Below are 16,856 nucleotides of genomic sequence, written 5' to 3' on the forward strand. Positions count from 1 at the left end.
CCTTTCTACTGAGTGTGTGGCAGTATAAACCAAGCAAGTGCTTATCGGCTACAAATCTATCCGGAAGCCATGCTTGTCATAAGACTGATCTGTAGGTCATGATTAAAAACTGCTAGCTTCTTCCTGTTTTATCAGTCACATTCAGTATGAAAGTTAAGCTTAAACTTGCACTAGGAAGGGGTGGGGGGAATGACAGCTTTCCTCCTGCTATTATCAGCAGTGTTAAGATTTGCCTATACCCAAGCACCAAATTCTTATCTTAAACTATTTTAGTGCAACATCAGCCAACAGACAGAATTGAGATGACCAGGGGTACCTTGCTGCAGTGTTCTTTAATCCTTGTTTATGCTGTGGATTTTAACTATTTCATGAATGCAATTTTTGAATATATTTTACCTCTCTGTACTCCCTGTCTTAAGATGCTTCATTCTCTAGTGAAACTGATAACACCTTAGAAATAGCGTTGTATTCTTGTCTGAGAAGCTATTTTTATTTTTATTTTATTAACTAACTTAATTGTTGGGGAAGAGATTCGATAAGCAGCTGTAAAACTTAGCTCATAATAAAGTCTGCTCTGGTGGTGTTCAACACTGACATTTTGAAATGAAGCATGTCATTAGGTGACTAAACTAGTAAATTGCTTTCTTTAATCAGCTTAGATTTGTCTTTGTCAAATATTTCTAGTTCTCGTCCCAAAACCCCATCTCAGGAGAAACAAAACTGTTTAATTTAGGTACTGTTGATTTAGTAGACATCCAAAGAGAGACCATGGGGAAATAAACCTTGCTGCTGAGTTGGCAGATTGTAAGCTCTTACTGTCTGAGTTGGGAAGCAGCAGCTGTAATAGCACACAAGACTATTTTTTAAAGGAATTAGAAAGGGAGGAAACACTTCAGTCCTAGGAATTTGCTGAGCAGTCACATGTGCAATACTTCAGAAGACATTTTATCCTTTTGACTGTTGAGGAAGAATTATTGTAGTGCCTTGCATTTAAAATACCACAGCTGAGGGGAAGTATGTATGTGGTTCTATTTGCTCTCTGTGGGTGTGACAAAGTAATATATTTGTGTGACCTCTTTTCAAACAGATCCACCCATATCTTTTAGTGTATTTTGTTTCTTTTAATATTTCTATGAATTAGCGAGCTCAGTGTGTATGTAGTGAATGTAAATTGATGCATAGTCATAAGATACTGTTGTTGTCTCCAGTTCCGGAAAGCTGTCATACACTCAGCTGCCAGCATTTGGTGAAATATACAATTTGGGAATAAAATGTCACACTAGAAACCTCTGTTCCATACCTCTCTAAAAGTAGAGTAGAATGTCTGTCTTTCATTATCATAAACCAAATCCTGGATAAAAAGTGGCAGAGTCCCTTACCAGGCCAAGCAGGGAGAATTTCTAAACACACCTTTCCAGACCATGACAAGGATCACTTTGAAAGAGGACTGTGACCAGAAACGAACTGAGACTTGCAGCCGTGGTAGATGTCAAGAGAATACATGGAAGCAGAAGTAGGCAGTATATTGTGTTGTGGGCAGGGGTGAGGGCGTGAGTTGGGGATGACCACAAACTCATGATTGTGAGCAAAAAGAGGAAGGCTGTTGTTTTTAGTGTGTTCACACTGAGCAAAGGAGGTTAAAGGGGCAGCTTTAGATCAATGAAAATGAGAATTTGATAAATTCACTTAACTTTGTTGTGTGCCATTAGGAGGAAGCAGTGACGAGCTAAAGAAGGGGATACTGGAGAGGAAGATAGATAGGAAAGGGAGGCTGAAGAAGCTTGTTAAAGCTGTTCTCTTACAGCGAAAGTAGAGAAAGTGCTGTTTCATTTACATTGTTAAACACAGAAAACTAGGAGAATAGCAGAAAGGAAAATCAGATGGCAGGTGAGGTAGGTTTTATATCCGGATTTATTGTTGATACATTTAGCTAAAATACTGAAAATGTAAATAATTTGCAAACCCTCCATGTGATTTATAGTTATTTGGGGGGTTGCTTAGTTGCTGCTTGTGATTAAGCCTGGGGAACCAAGATAGTTCTGGGTTACGATGGCGAGTCAAGAGGGTTGGTAAAGCTATTTGGTCAAAATACAAGATTTCCTAAAGGATACATCTCACTTGCTGAATTTGACAGAAAACAAAAGAAAAGACTTGGAAGAGCCTCATCCTACATCCCCACTTCCACTGCCTTTTCAGAAAAACACACACACACACTTTGTAAAATGGCACTTAAACCATTTCAAGGTAAATTTTACTATATTTCAAACATCAGGCAGCAACTAAAGAGCAGTTCAAGCTGGGAATGGTGGCTGGGGATGCATCAGCTTCTGAAGGGGGGACAAATATTGTCACTGGGAGTTGAGATTGTAGATATTCACAGACGTAATTGGACAGCTGGGTGGGAGACATCTGACTAACTTGTGAAGGGCACAGATCGATGAAAGTCTATTGCGAGGGGTGGGCTTCTGTTAAGAATTAAAAATAAGATTGTGTGTGTTAACTGTGAGACAGTAATTTATAGAAACAGAAGCAGTGTGTACAAACACTAGAGGTGGGATTCATAACCTCATAAACACACAGAAAATAAACCTATTTGAAATATTTCACCGCTGTAACCTCATCTGACAGTTTTATTACTATAATAGCACCAATGCAGAATACAAATAGGAGTACATCATGCAGAGGAATTTTTTTTTTAATTTTATTATCTATAGTTAAGTAGTTCAATCTTGGAATCAAACTGCAAAATGTGAAAGACCTTTTTTTTGAAAATTCCTTGTAGTAAGTCTCTAATAGAATCTTAGCACAGGTCAGACTATTTGGTGTGTGTGGATGTATTAATCTGTTGTAAGTGAGTGATCCATAAAATGCAACATAGGAAGCTGGGGAATGTACAGCTGTAAAAGAGCAGCCCTTCCAAGGGACAACAGCACTGAAGGCAGTACCCAGTTAGTAATCTTAAAATGGTATTCCTTAGCCCAGTTGCTTATGTTCCCATGTTCTCTGGCTGTTCTTTGGATCAAGTGATTTGTTTTCAAAGTCAGTTATAGAATTGTGCTCATTTTGTAAAATAACTTGGTGCATGACAAAAAGTGCCGGAGATTTGTAGTGAAGTTCATTTGAGAAGCACAATACTTAAGATAAGATTTCAGCCCTTCCAGCTGCTCGTGTGCAGAAGTTTGCTGAGATCAGTATAATCACTGCTTTTATTAACAGGAATATGCAGGTAATATACAGCTGTGTCCTCTTCATCCAGTGCACAGTCCTGTCTCTTAGCCATTGCTATACCTGAAAGGAAAAAAAGCGTGGATAAAGCTAAATCCAGGCAAAATGTAACGGCTAGCTTTCATTTGATACAAGACCGGCTGCTAATCGAGATAGGATGCAGTCTTTGAGTCATGTAGAACTCATCTCTGATCCTGGACATCCAGGTAACAGTCACTAAAAATGTTTTCCATCTTTGGCTAGCAAGATGACTGCTGAATCCTCGGACAGTGAATCTAGCTTTTGTGGACTATCTGATGGACATCTTCAGGTTGGACTGTTGTAATTGCTTCTGTGTGGGAATAGGCAGAAAGTTCACAGCAGCTTATCGCTGGAGTAAAAGAAGCCAAACAGAGCGTGTCTGCAAAATGCACTGACTCCATGTTCACTTCAAGGTTCTGATGCTGATCTACAAAGCCCTTAATGGATAGGTCCAAATTATCTCTCTGCAGCCCACCACTGGCATTTCAGTTGTCTGGCACACTGCACCTAACAAAGCCATGGGGTCACGAGAGCTAAAGGCAGAATCCTGTCAACAGATGACTCTGGTCTCCGGAATGGAGACCAAGAAGAGTTCAACACTTGCTGTCTAGAAGTTTCATGTCAGGACTCTTTGCCAAAGCATTTGTTAAATAGCCACAGTGACCGCATAAACTGGTAGCGCTTTCAGACATAGAAGCTGACAGCTGAAGTGAAATAGAGCATTGACGATCACTTTGGGGCATATATCACTATTTTGTTAATATTTGTTCATGTAAAACACCTCTAAGTTCTGCTGTGATACGTGCTTTATGAATGCCCAGATTCAGCACTTGCTGGCGGCTTTGGTATCTCAGCATCCTGTCTTGCATGTTTTGAAACAAAACTTATTTCATAGATTCATAGACTCTAGGACTGGAAGGGACCTCAAGAGGTCTTGGAGGTCCAGTCCCTGCCTCATGCAGACCAAATACTGTCTAGACATCCCTGATAGACATTTATCTTAAACTACTCTTAAATATATCCAGAGTTGGAGATTCACAACCTCCCTAGGCAATTTATCCAGTGTTTAACTACCCGACTGTTAGGCAACTTTTCCTAATTCCACTAATCTCCCTTGCTGCAGTTTAAGCACCATGCTTCTTATTCTATCATTAGAGCTAAGGTGAACAGTTTCTCCTCCTCGCTGATGCACCTTTTGAGATACCTGTAAAAGCTGTATCATATGTCCCCTCTCAGGCTCTCTTTTCCCAACTAATAAACCCAATTCTTTCAGCACTTCCTTCATAGTCATTCTCAAGAGCTTTAATATTCTTTTGCTCTTCTCTGAGCCCTCTCCAAGTTGTCTCCACACTTTTCTTGAAATTGCGGTCCAGAATGGACAAAATACATCCAGCTGTAGCCTAACAGACAGAGTAGAGCGGAACGAGTGACTTCATTGTGTCTTGTTTAACAACACACACTGTTAATCGCATCCCAGGATCCTGGTTGCGTTTTTGTTTTTTTTTTTTTTTTGCAACAGATAATCTCACTGTTGACTCATATTTAGGCTTGTGTCCACTATGACCCTAATCTTTCTGCCACACTATCCTAGACAGTCTCGTCCATTCTTATATTGTGTTGAAACGTGATTGTTCTTCCTAAGTGGGCACTGTTGCATTGTCTTTATTGACTATCCGTTTACCTCAGACCATTTCTCAATTGTCAGATATTTTGTATTTGACCCTGTCGCTCCAACAGATTGCAATCCCTGCCGAGTTTGGATATCGTCACGCACATTTAATAAATTCTTTTATGCAACATGCTAAGTCGTTGATGAATGATATTGAACAGAGCAGGTCCAAACTAGCACGCGTGGAACCACTTTATATCTTTCCAGCAGGATGGACCATTACATAATACTCTGAGTATGTTATCCAGCCAAGTTATGCACTCACTTATAGTAGCCCATCTAAATAGTATTTGCTAGTTAGTGATAGAACATCATGCGAGACTGTATCAGAATGCCTTATTAAATAGGTATACCAATCTCCGCTTCTCCCTTTCCAAGGTCTTATCCTATAAAGAAAGCTACTCAGATTGTTTTGTACATAGATTCTTTTTACAAATCCATGCTGCTATTCCCTATTCACCTTCACCTTCCAAGTGTTTCAGATGACTTTCTTTAATTACATTGCTCTTATCTTCCTGGCACAAGAAGTTAAACTAACTGGCTGTGTGTTCCTGGGTTGTTTTTATTTCCCTTTTAGATGGGCACTTTTTGCCCTTTTCCAGTCTTCTGAATCTCTCCCTTCCCATGACGTTCCAAGATAAAGCTAGAGCTCAGCTACCTCCTCTATTAACTCTTGAGTATTCGAGGAGCGCATTTCATCCAGCCTGGTGACTTGCAGATCTACTTTTCTAAGTGATTTTTAACTTGCTCTTTTTTTATTTTATCTTCTAAACCTACCCCCTTCCCATAAGCATTCACTATGTTAGACATTACTTCAGACTTCTCAGTGAAGACCGAAACAAAGAAGTCATTGAGCATCTCTGCCATTTCCAAGTTTCCTGTTACTGTTTCTCCCTCCTCACTGAGCAGTGGGCCTACCCTGTCCTTGGCCTTCCAACTTTCCAACTTCAGTGAGTTAATTTAAAAGTTAAAGTAGCTGTAATAAGAACATGATTTGAATTGTGACTGTATCAAGTTTCAATATGTACGTTTAACTTGGTTAAAAATTTAAACCTTTTTTAAAGTTTTAAAAAACTCCTCCTCCTGTATTTTAAAAAGGCTATAGATTAGAGCCAGGTAATGCCATTTGTGGTGTCAACATTACTGTGTTCTGGAAGTGGGTCCAAGGGCAGTCTCCAGGCTGTTCAGGACGTTCTACTGGAACGTTCAAGCACTCTGTGGTGAGCACTACCATTTTGTGATAAGTGGAGAAGATTTTATGGCTCACAGAGGCTTTACTTTCTATACCTGTCATATGTGGCAGAGTATTATGGCATATGGCTTTCTGTGGAGTGGTGTCTAATTAGAATATGGGGATGGTACATTCAGATGAACAGCCTAACCTACCACTGTCTTGGGATTTGAAACTGCTTTCTTACCAGGCTTCTATGTCATCTCAGTACTTAAAAAACCCTTTTATCTTTATTAACATAACATGTGGTAGCAATTCAAAAGTGAACGAGACAATAACTTATACAATAAGTGATTAGTCAGCTAAACATGGTAGTTAACAAAGCATTAGTTAAAGGTGGTATTTTGCGATATTCGTTAGCACTTGTGACAGCAAAGATTTGCAGTTTGACCTTTCATGCAGGCCTTCTTTTTAACTATCCCCTTCCTATAAATGGATTCTCCTAGCTCTGACGCAGCTGACAAGGAGAAGGCCTGTGGGAGACATAGTCTGAATTGGGTGAGCTGGGTAGTGGCTAGTGGATCTTTGAGCTGCTCTGATTCAGTGGCTACAAACCTGTCTGTGGAATGTTTGTTTATTTGGAAGAGATGTGGACACCTGGGCTTCTAGTTAGTAGAGCTTGGGTCTGCAATAACTGCAGTGCCCAAGTTGGACAAATGCCCATGTCCTGCTTCAATCCCCTCCTAACCCTGTGGTATTCCTCTACTCAAAGGCCTTTAGCGTGAGATTTATGTGAGGGGACAGGATTTGGCCACCTGTGTGTATTTTCATACAAAATATCTGCATGTGCACCCTCTGAAAAATAATGATGATTCTTATTTATGGTACAAATAATAAACCCTTCTGGTGCATGGCATTTGAGGAGCATGGATACTTTCTCAACAGGAGGTCCACGGATCTGGAACTAGTGGATATAGTGTAGAAATGAGAGTGTAGATATCCGGTCCAATTCCTGGATCTGCTATTGGCTTGCAGCGTGACCCTGAGCAAATTTCTTACTACTTTCTCCCTCAATTTCCTCACTACTTAAATAGGGATAATTATGTTGACCCATCTTTTTGAAGCACCTTGAGAGCAACACAAGAAAAGCACTACAGTATATAAATGCAGAGTCTGACGATCACCTCTAGGTGATATGTAAAACATTTTCATTCATACAGATGGATAAATTGAAATTCAAAAGAATAGTGACCTGTCGAAGATCAGACATGAAGGTTCTGGCAGAACTGGGAATAGAACCCAGATTTCCTAATTCCTAGGCCTTTCCCTTAACCGTAGGACTGACCTTTACTCTCTTGGAGCACAGATCTATTAACTGTCTGGTGCAAACAAAGATCAGTATCTGAAATGCTCTTAAACTTCTGCTTTTCCCCAGACTTTCATCTGTAGTCTTAAGCACTTGGTTCCACTATGCTGGATAACAAATTTAAAGGGAATCCAGATTCGTTACAATGGATGGATTTCCTAATAACTTTTTAATACACAATTTTCTGCATGTGTGAAATATAGATGAGTTTAAAACCTAGTTATTAATCTTCACTCTAGGTTCATACTTCCCCCCAGTATTGAAAGAAAATTTCAAGAAAAATAACACTTGGTGAGAGTAGTAATTGTGTTTTTTTGTTTTTTGTTTTTAATTTACCTAACAGATGGCAACAGTTTATTTGACTCGATGGCAAGTGGAATGCGGCTGATAGTAAGCTGCATTTCCTCCTTCCTTATCTTATCTCTGCTGCTTTTCATGGTCCACCGGCTGCGCCAGAGACGCAGAGAGCGCATTGAGTCTTTGATTGGAGTAAATTGTAAGTATTCTGTAACTGCAGTTTTAGCCAGTTGTGTGGTAGCTGTGTTGGTCCCAGGATATTAGAGTGACAGATGTGGGTGAGGTAATATCTTCTATTGGACCCACTTTGTTGGTGAGAGAGACCAGCTTTCGAGCTTGTACAGAGCTCTTCAGGTCTGGGGGGAGTACTCAAAGGGTGTGTCTGCACTGCAATTAAACACCCGTGGGTGGCCTGTGTCAGCTGACGTGGGCTTGTGGGGCTCAGGCTGCAGGGCTGTAAAATGTGTAGGCGCTCGGAGTGGAGCCTGGACACTGGGATCCTTCCCCCCGTTTACTCATCACCGGATAAGCCTGGGAGCTTAAATTCATAACTTTGCTAGGTACTAAAAATCCTGGACTGAATAGATACACTGATTTATAGCTGTCCCCTTCACCTTGAGTGGTCCCTTGAAATATTTGATAACTAATTATAATAAAAAATCTGTTCCGCCTTGTGTTTAACTGTGACACTGAGTACACTTTCCAGCTGAAGAGCAGCTCTGTGTAAGCTTGGCTCTCACCACCAGAACTTGGTCCAATCAAAGATATTGCCTCACCCACATTGCAGTTCTAGCTCAGTGCTTCCAAAGCAGATTAACCTCAACTGCACACAGGCATCTCAGTGTGGAATCCAAGTGTCCACATTGGGAGATAGTGTGGAATAGCTTTTGTGCCTTACATTAACAGCCTAACTGTTGCACACTAACTTCCCCTGAATTCCCTGTGTAGACAAGCCCTTAGTAATAGGATCACAAGTCTCTACCATGTAAAGAGAGCAAATGGGAATCTGGCTATGAGCTGACCTGTTCAGTGGCTCTGAACACCTCTGCATACTGACTTGAATTGTCATGATTTTCAAAAAAATTAATTCTGTAGGGCACGCCTGATCTTTCTAAAGATCTTGTACTGACACCAATCTTGTTTCTCCTTCTCTTTTGGTAGGCTAATAGGTAGGAATGTTCATTAATGTGCCTGATTAGTATGCTTGCTCACATGATAAAGTCCTCATTTGACATAGTACCCTTACCAAGTGTTCCAACATTCTTCTCTTTATCCATTTGTTGAGGGAATATCAATGGTAATAACATTTGTACCATGCCCAAAGGGGTACCTGGGCACCTTGTAGAACAAACAGACAAGATCCCTACTTGAGGGAGCTTTTAAGTTTAGAATTTAGATATGACATGGGTGAGGGTGAGGACAAACGAGTGGGGAGAGAAAAATGATCGATGTTTTGTGATGGATGGCTAAGGTTTTTATATGCTTTTGGATGAATGACATTTAGGCAAGGCAGGAGCATTGTGGGATTTAGGGTGAATTTGAATGAGTCAAAAGTATGGCTTCATTATGTAGGTTTTAGGAGAGATTCTGTGAATAAGGAGCAGAATAGAAGAAGGCACAGAGGTGGGCCTTAGTCTGGAGGGAAAGGAAATGGGACAAAGCCACACATTTTTCTCATATTTTATTCTTTTAAACAGTGCACCATTTTAACTTGGGCCGCAGGATGCCTGGTTTTGATTATGGTCCAGATGGTTTCGGAACTGGCCTTACTCCGCTGCATCTTTCAGATGACGGGGAAGGCGGGGCATTTCATTTCCATGACCCCCCACCACCATATACAGCTTACAAATATCCTGATATTCAGCATCCGGATGACCCGCCGCCTCCTTATGAGGCTTCCATCAATCCAGACAGTATCCTTTGTTCTACTACAGGTATGTGGGCAGGAGTTTTGATGATTTTACGAGCTTGGTAACAAATATCTTTATGAGAAACACTCCAGTCCTCTTTTTGTTCCCCTTAAAGGGAAGATAATCTGAACTAAACTGGAACGTACACCTATTTTAGGGATTCTATGATAGAAGAGCAAAGATGAGATTCTGAAATATATCTTTGACTTTTTTTGGCAAAGGTTTTTAATACAAGTCTTGTTCTATAATAATTTTACTCTTACTATTAAAATTCTCTGGGCCTCTAAATCAGTATTTGTATGAGTGCTACAAACTTTTTTTATCTCTTAGACTTTAAAGTTTTTTATGAATTAAATATGATGGAGGAGATCTAAACTACAGCAGCTGGAGGCAGGAGAGCGAACAGTCTCTTGATGGGTAAATTTGGTGTGTGCTGGTGGAGTAATCACAACGGGAGGGTTCTTGATGCTGGAATTTGTTTCCTCCATGCCTTACAGAGCACACTTTCCGTGCTCAGCTCACCTGTTCATGCAGGTCTTTGCCTGATGAAGGTTGTGTTTTCTTTAATTGAAGGTTTAGTCCTTTAGTTGTTGTAGGTGATCAACTAAAAGTTGATATTTTAATTGTTGTATTACATCCTGAGCTGAGAGAGAGTGTGATTTTTATAAAACAAACGGTAGGTCACTAACGCTTCAGTACTCTTGATACCAGGATGATGGACACCTTAGGGAATTTGGAGTTCAAAAAAAAAAATTGACAAGTGTCTTCAATATATTATAAGCTTTTTGAGGAATTTTTTTCTTTTTGTTTTGGATTGAATTTTTATAAAGATAACTAAAATGTGAACCAGTAATACGCTCTGAGAGCTGTACATATACATGCAGTTACCATCACCTTTGAGTATACTCTTGCTATCCTGGAATTCTTGAAGTGTGCGTATGTTAATGGCGCACAAATGAGGAACATATCCAAACAAAACTACCTAAATAGGGGAGACTGAAATAAAGCAACAGTCCCTGAATTCTGAGCCATTGAAGTTATAAAGGCCAATATTTGGCATCAAGGAAGAGCAAGTTGGAGTTCAGGGTTCATAGTTTGAGATACTGACCTCAAATTTAGGTTTTGCAGATGCTATCTAGCAGAAGCTTTTATGAAACTTCAGAACAAAAATAATTCCAGTGAAAGCAGTTAGTATAACTTTAAACGTTTCCCTATAATTCCTAGCCAAAGCTTTACAGCACTTTCAGTGCTTGAGAACATTGCAAGTACAACTAACAAGAAACATGAAACTGACTTATCTGTTTCAAATGTCCTTGGATGAATGCCTACAAAAATAGCAGAGTAAACTAGACTGAAATGTTCTCATTTTTAATAGATTTGTATGTTAGTAATACAGTGATAGTATTTATATTTCTAAAGTGACTTAAGCAACCAATCCCTTATTTTAAAAAAGTGCACATTCATGAAGTGCTGCACACCCAATATACGTGTTGACTAATGAGTCACGTCCTGTCATGTTGTTGCTTATACCAAATTGTCTATTTGGACCGACTAACTAGAATTAACCCTTTCAGTGTGTGCCAGTTACCTGTTTGGTCTTTCTGGGGTTAGGTGTGAGGAGCACCTCATATGACAATCCAACTTAAATGCAACTTCCTCATAGAATCACCACCCAGAGTGAACAGTGATAGGCCAGAGCTTTCTGATTCTTCTTGCCTTTCTCCCTTGCAGATGGCGTTCTCTCCCAGATAGTGCAGAGCAGTCAACCATCAGTAGGAAACAGTGATTTATCACCACAGCTTGCAGAGGAATCTCATCCTCCCTCAGTTGGCCCTTCTTCAGTGGAACTGGAAGACTCTGCGGATAGTAGCACCTTCCTTGTACCTCCCGACACGCCCCACAGTGAAAACACATCGACAGAAACTCTTGCAGGAAGCCGCCACAGTCATTGTTCTCTTAATACCATTGTATAAAGGAATAAAATGCTTACTGCTGGCAGAAATAATACGAGCGACTGTTTGCACACAGCTGTACTGGCAAACACTAATCCATGGGGTGAACTTCAGAAGGAAGCTCCACTTTGATTTTGAGCACCCTGCTTTTATGTTCTAGTATAGCACTGTGCCTCTTGTTTTCGGCTGTCATTCATTCACTAATTAGTTTGTCCTTTAAATAAGGATTGTGGAACCTGTACTTTTTTTCCACTGGCTATGGGAAAGAAGGTGCAGAGAATTTTCTTTGACTTCTTCTAAAGAGGAAAAAGCATGGGTAGCTTTTTTGTCTCTTTAATCACAGAGCAGAAACAAAAAAAATCAACATGTTTGAATTTGAATACCCTGGGACCCAGGAAGTGGACACTGACAAGAAAAGAGGAGAAGGGGCAGTCGCCATGTAACCTGTTGTAGTCTCTTGTGCTCCAGTGCTACACATGAAAAACTGGAGGATGAAAAGAATCAGCATAATGTTTGATTTCTTCTGCTTTCTGTGGAAATGGGTACTGAGCAAAACAAAACTGGGATTTGCAGTTACAACTTATTTATTTATTTGTAGCTGCAAATCTTGTACTGAGAGGTTAACTTCTGATTCATAAGCAAGGATGTGTCTATAATACTGGCATCTCTTTAGTAGAGGCACGGCACATGTTAGGTGGTGCTTTGGGGGAAGAGATGGGAAGGGATTAACTCCCTAATTGATACTTCAGTCATTTGAGATTTGTTCTGTTGTGTTAAACCTTTAAATCATCCCTTTCCATTAAATCTAGCTTCATTTAAATTAACAAAACTAATTTGTGCACTACAACATGAGGCTCTTGCCAATCACTCACTAAACTTAATTTTCAAATTAGGCAAAGATGGATTCTTTTGGCTTGGATTTTATGAATACTGAATATTTTTTTTAGTTAGTGTTCTCAAAATGAAGTTGGATTTTAATGTATACGGGATTTCCTTTCTCCTCTGCCCCATCTTTCTTGCATCCGATTCTCCCTGACTTACTGTAGCAGTCCCCACAATCGGAGCAGATCAGGTTAGTCATATAAGGAATTTGTACTGAACACTTCTCATGAGTGTTGTCCTGTTGCCTTATGAAAGGTAGCAAGCCTAGAGGGACAGGAAGAAAGCACGCCATGGGAAGGATATTGTGGTGTTTTGGTTAATTTTGCTAGTTACAGAGAAATGGTACAGGATTAATGGGATCCTATCCCAGCAATGTGCTTTCCCAGCGTAGCTGACTTTTCCCCCCCATTGTAAATGCTGCTACTTTCTATTTGGTATTTTGCTATCTGCCCTACTGTACTTGGAGTGGCTTGATAGTTCAACCTGTTTGCAAAAAAACCCTGATTTTCATCGCCCAGATTGTGTTTAGGATCTCTTGAAATTCAGGCACTTGATAACAATCTTAAACCTCTTGGCATGTAAAACACAGCTCTCACGTGCTGCTAATGCAGAATGAGTGCACTAGGAAGCACTGTTAGAAAACCCCTCCACTTGAGGAATCTTGTAAACATGGCCTGTTACCATTCACTGTCTAACTTTATAATCTGTTTTAAAATGAGTGGCGCAGTTCTCCACCCAATGGAGTCATTGCCAGTTCCTCCTCTGAATTAGAGTCCTGGTCCAGTAGAGTGGAGGGGATAACAGAAGTCAGAGCCATGCATACAGCTTATGACTATATCAAGCATTTCTGAAGTATGAAAATAAAGCGGGTTTTGTGCACTTTTGGAGCACATTCATACGTTTTATACATTGTATGTACTGATTTTTCTTTAGTTTTATATGTACGAGTGCGTGCGTGTTTCTGGGTGGCGATTAATAAATACATGCTGTAGATGGTACCCTTTGTGCTGCATCAAACTAGGTGAAGCTAAGCTCTGGGATATGAGTTTGTCTCCCAGGCTGCAAAGTTAATACTTCTATAAAGCTGGCTACACTATGTGATAGGACAGAGTATCATAGTTCACATGGTTAGGATACTAAGTCTCTACTCTGAACTGTTCCAGAAAGGATTTTGTTAGCACTGGCCAATGGCAAACATCTTTCTTATTGTTCCTTTAAAGCCAGGTGAATAGTCATTCTGTATAGCTCCCTAGCGCAATAATGAAAGGCCTTTAGGCTTGTTTTTGTCTCTTCTTATAGCTTCCTGGCTGAGGTGAACAGATACCTTACCTCACATGTCTCACAAGACTGCGTGAATCTGACCTCAGTCAGTTTTTACTGTCACGTGTTTCTCGGTGGTAGATTTATATAAAAATAAGCTTTGTTGCAACTCAATTTCGTGATGGCTCATGATTGTAATTACTCCACATACAGACTCTTTTCTGTAGATGTCTGTGTAATATTTTTCATAGCTTCTTACCTATTCCCACTTCAGTGGAGTAAAGGCTATAACTTTTTTCCCTGTTTTTTGTTGAGATTAACAGTAAACAGGAAAACTCCACTGTGGACAGAGCAGCTCACTCAGTACAGATCTTGTTTACCTCTTCATGAGCGTCTAATTTGGCAATAAAATGGTCTTATTTCCCTTTTACTATCTCACTGTAGCATTTTTCATATATAATACTCCATCGTGGAGTAAGATCTATTGTCTCTGAAAATATCATTTCTACCAAGACTTCAGGACCAACTGGGGAAGAGTTAGTTTCTGTGAAAGCAGTTGACTCCTTATCAGAACTTCCGAGCCAATGGAAAGATGGCTGCTGTGAAGCTCCTGTTATGAACACCAATTCAAAAGACACTGGTGCTCAGCCTAGGAAACCCTTCATCTTAATGTTAATAGATTGATTCTTTTTTTGGAATTCACATTTATTTTACGCATTGATTCCTTATCACCACACTCCTCTGGTTGCTGTTATTAAATAATAGTGGTGTATCTTTCTCCAAGCATGAGGGAGCGGGTTGAAAATATTCCTGTTACTTCATCATTCCTGGCAGTGCAAGTGAGTGAAAAATGTACACTTCTCTCCAGTTTGAATAATTGTTTATTGCAGCTAGTTTTGCAAGGTTCCAAGACTGTTCCATCTAGGGCTGGCTAATAGGTTCCATTTTTGGCTTCATACAAAATACTCTTCCTCAGATCTCCCTCCTCTGCAACAAAATGTGGTGCCATATTGTTAAGGTTTTTGCTGTTCCTCCAAGAACTGTTTAGATATCCACTTGTATCAATGTTATCAACTGTGCATGCCCACGTATTTTCACTGCAGCATCTAGTGTTCTACTGGGTGGGTTAATAGCATATTTTAATTTCAGAAAGCTATATGGTTTTAATTCTATACAAGAGATTAAAATTATGGCCATGCAGGTGTGGCAAGAGTTGTTAATTTGTTTGCATAATGTTCAGTCCTGGAATAGTTTGAGGTTCAAAATTAGACTTTTTTTGTCCTTTCATGACAGGGCATGATTGAACAGAAGTGTGAAACGGATTTAACATTGTTTCTGAAGGCCTAATCATGTGGCCCTTGCTCAGGCAGTCTTCTCATTGAAGTCCCATTTTCAAGGGGAGCTTTCCTATGTAAGGATTGCAGTATTGCACTCTTAAACTTCATCAGTCTTCATTTGGAAAAATCAGCTTCATGAGCTTTAAACTGTTCTCCTTCTCCACCTAAAGCTATAAGGGTGTTTTGAGAGTTTTTTATTGAATGAATTTCTGCACACGCACTGAGTTTGGCAAGCTAAGGGTTCTTCCCTTTAATGGTAGATCTCAGTTTCAAAGCACTAATTTTTTCTGTACAAAGCATAACTTGTCTTTCCTCTAGGAAATCTGCTTTCCCATTAAATAGGTGGGGGAAAGAAAAGTTATTCAACACTTCTGTTTTATATGAAATTTCCCTCTAAAGCCCTTATGCATGATTGGAGGCTAGACCCTTAAATTGCAGCTTGCAAAGATAGTGAAGGTGAATCAGTAGCAGCCCATGCATGTGGATTCTGACATTGATTCCACTCCAGATAAAATATTGGATAGATTAATTAAACAACAAAGATCTGCGTCCCATATCAATATTCTGGATCAACCAGCTGCTGAGGTACAACATAAGGGACAACATTTTTTTTGTTTGTTGCAGTATTGTGCATCTTGCAGAGCAGTGTGGTGGAGGTGGTTCTAGAAGAGACATGCTGCACTCTCAGCCACTTTCATCACCATGCTGTATTGTGATCTGAATGCCAGACTTTTGTATGCCTGGGAGGCTGTGAGAGAGAGAATGAGACCCAGCGTTTTACCTTCTCTTGAAAAATCCTTTCAGCCAAGGCTGCATTTGCAGACTCCTCCTGTGTAGTTGATTTGTGACTGAATATAACCGTGGCAGTGTATAAAAGATTTTGATATTCCATGAAATACCATGTAGAAATGAAATTTGATACTGTAATAATTCTGTCTGTGTGACATTTTATGTTTTTATGTTTTTTAATTTCTTCTTTGGGGTTGGCACTAAATCCTTTTTTTTTTTTTTTCTCAAGATGCTGTGAGAAACATTTCATCCAAATGCCAAATAAATGGTGTTCTGTAAGAGAAATGGATTGTTAATGTTATGGTGGTGTTTGAATCGGCTCTGTTCTAAACAGTAAAGGATCCGCTGGCCAAATCAGTCTTAAACCCAGATCTTGCAAAGTCTTGTGCACATGCTTAACTTGCACACTACAGGTAGTTCCCTAGAAGTCCCCTTGAATGAGCATTGATATACAGTTAACTATCACAATAAATTCCATTGATACCATTTCTTTGGAGAAAGGACCTTGTTTCTGTCCCTCAACTAACCCAATTCAGGCAAAAGCCCTACCCATTGGTGCTGACCTGGCTTGGTAAAACACTCTTCCATTACAGTCTGGGGGTTAAAGCAAGTCATTGAGTCAGTTACATGCCTGATCTTGCCACTGTTAAAATGGTCTGGGGCAGGAGGTGAGGCATAGGATTCATAGAGCCAGTGTCAAGTGTCCTATAGATGGCCATCTCTTTGCATGAGAACAGTCTGTTCTCTGAGAGGTGCTGCGAACAAACTATGGAGTCCGTCCACAGCGTGTTCAGTAAGGAGATTGCACTGAAAGTGAATTAGGTTTAAAATTTAATTAAAACAGTTTTTAGCCCTTCCCATTATTGATAAAACATTAACAAATGTTTGCCCAGACCTACCTGCAAGAGCTTAGTAAATATGGGGACGTTCAGATGTAAAGCTTTTGCATGGTGTCTGGATAAAATAAAGTGGGCACC

General features: G+C 39.9%; 1 protein-coding gene across 3 annotated transcripts in view; it reads left to right on the forward strand.

Annotated features, from left to right (window-relative positions):
- DGCR2 (DiGeorge syndrome critical region gene 2) overlaps positions 1-16,168 on the forward strand; it is a 63,163-nt gene extending 46,995 nt beyond the window's left edge. For 2 of the 3 annotated variants that reach the window (XM_032764728.2, XM_032764726.2), the window contains 3 exons: positions 7,796-7,948; positions 9,447-9,683; positions 11,391-16,168. In XM_032764728.2, coding sequence (XP_032620619.1) covers positions 7,796-7,948; positions 9,447-9,683; positions 11,391-11,632 — 632 coding nt within the window. In that variant the 3' untranslated portion in view covers positions 11,633-16,168. The remainder of the gene's footprint in view (positions 1-7,795; positions 7,949-9,446; positions 9,684-11,390) is intronic. The other variant, XM_032764729.2, reaches the window with a different exon arrangement.
- The last annotated feature ends 688 nt before the right edge of the window (positions 16,169-16,856 follow it).

This window comes from Chelonoidis abingdonii, chromosome 22, assembly GCF_003597395.2.
Source record: "Chelonoidis abingdonii isolate Lonesome George chromosome 22, CheloAbing_2.0, whole genome shotgun sequence".
In the NCBI taxonomy this organism is placed as follows: Eukaryota; Metazoa; Chordata; order Testudines; family Testudinidae; genus Chelonoidis; species Chelonoidis abingdonii.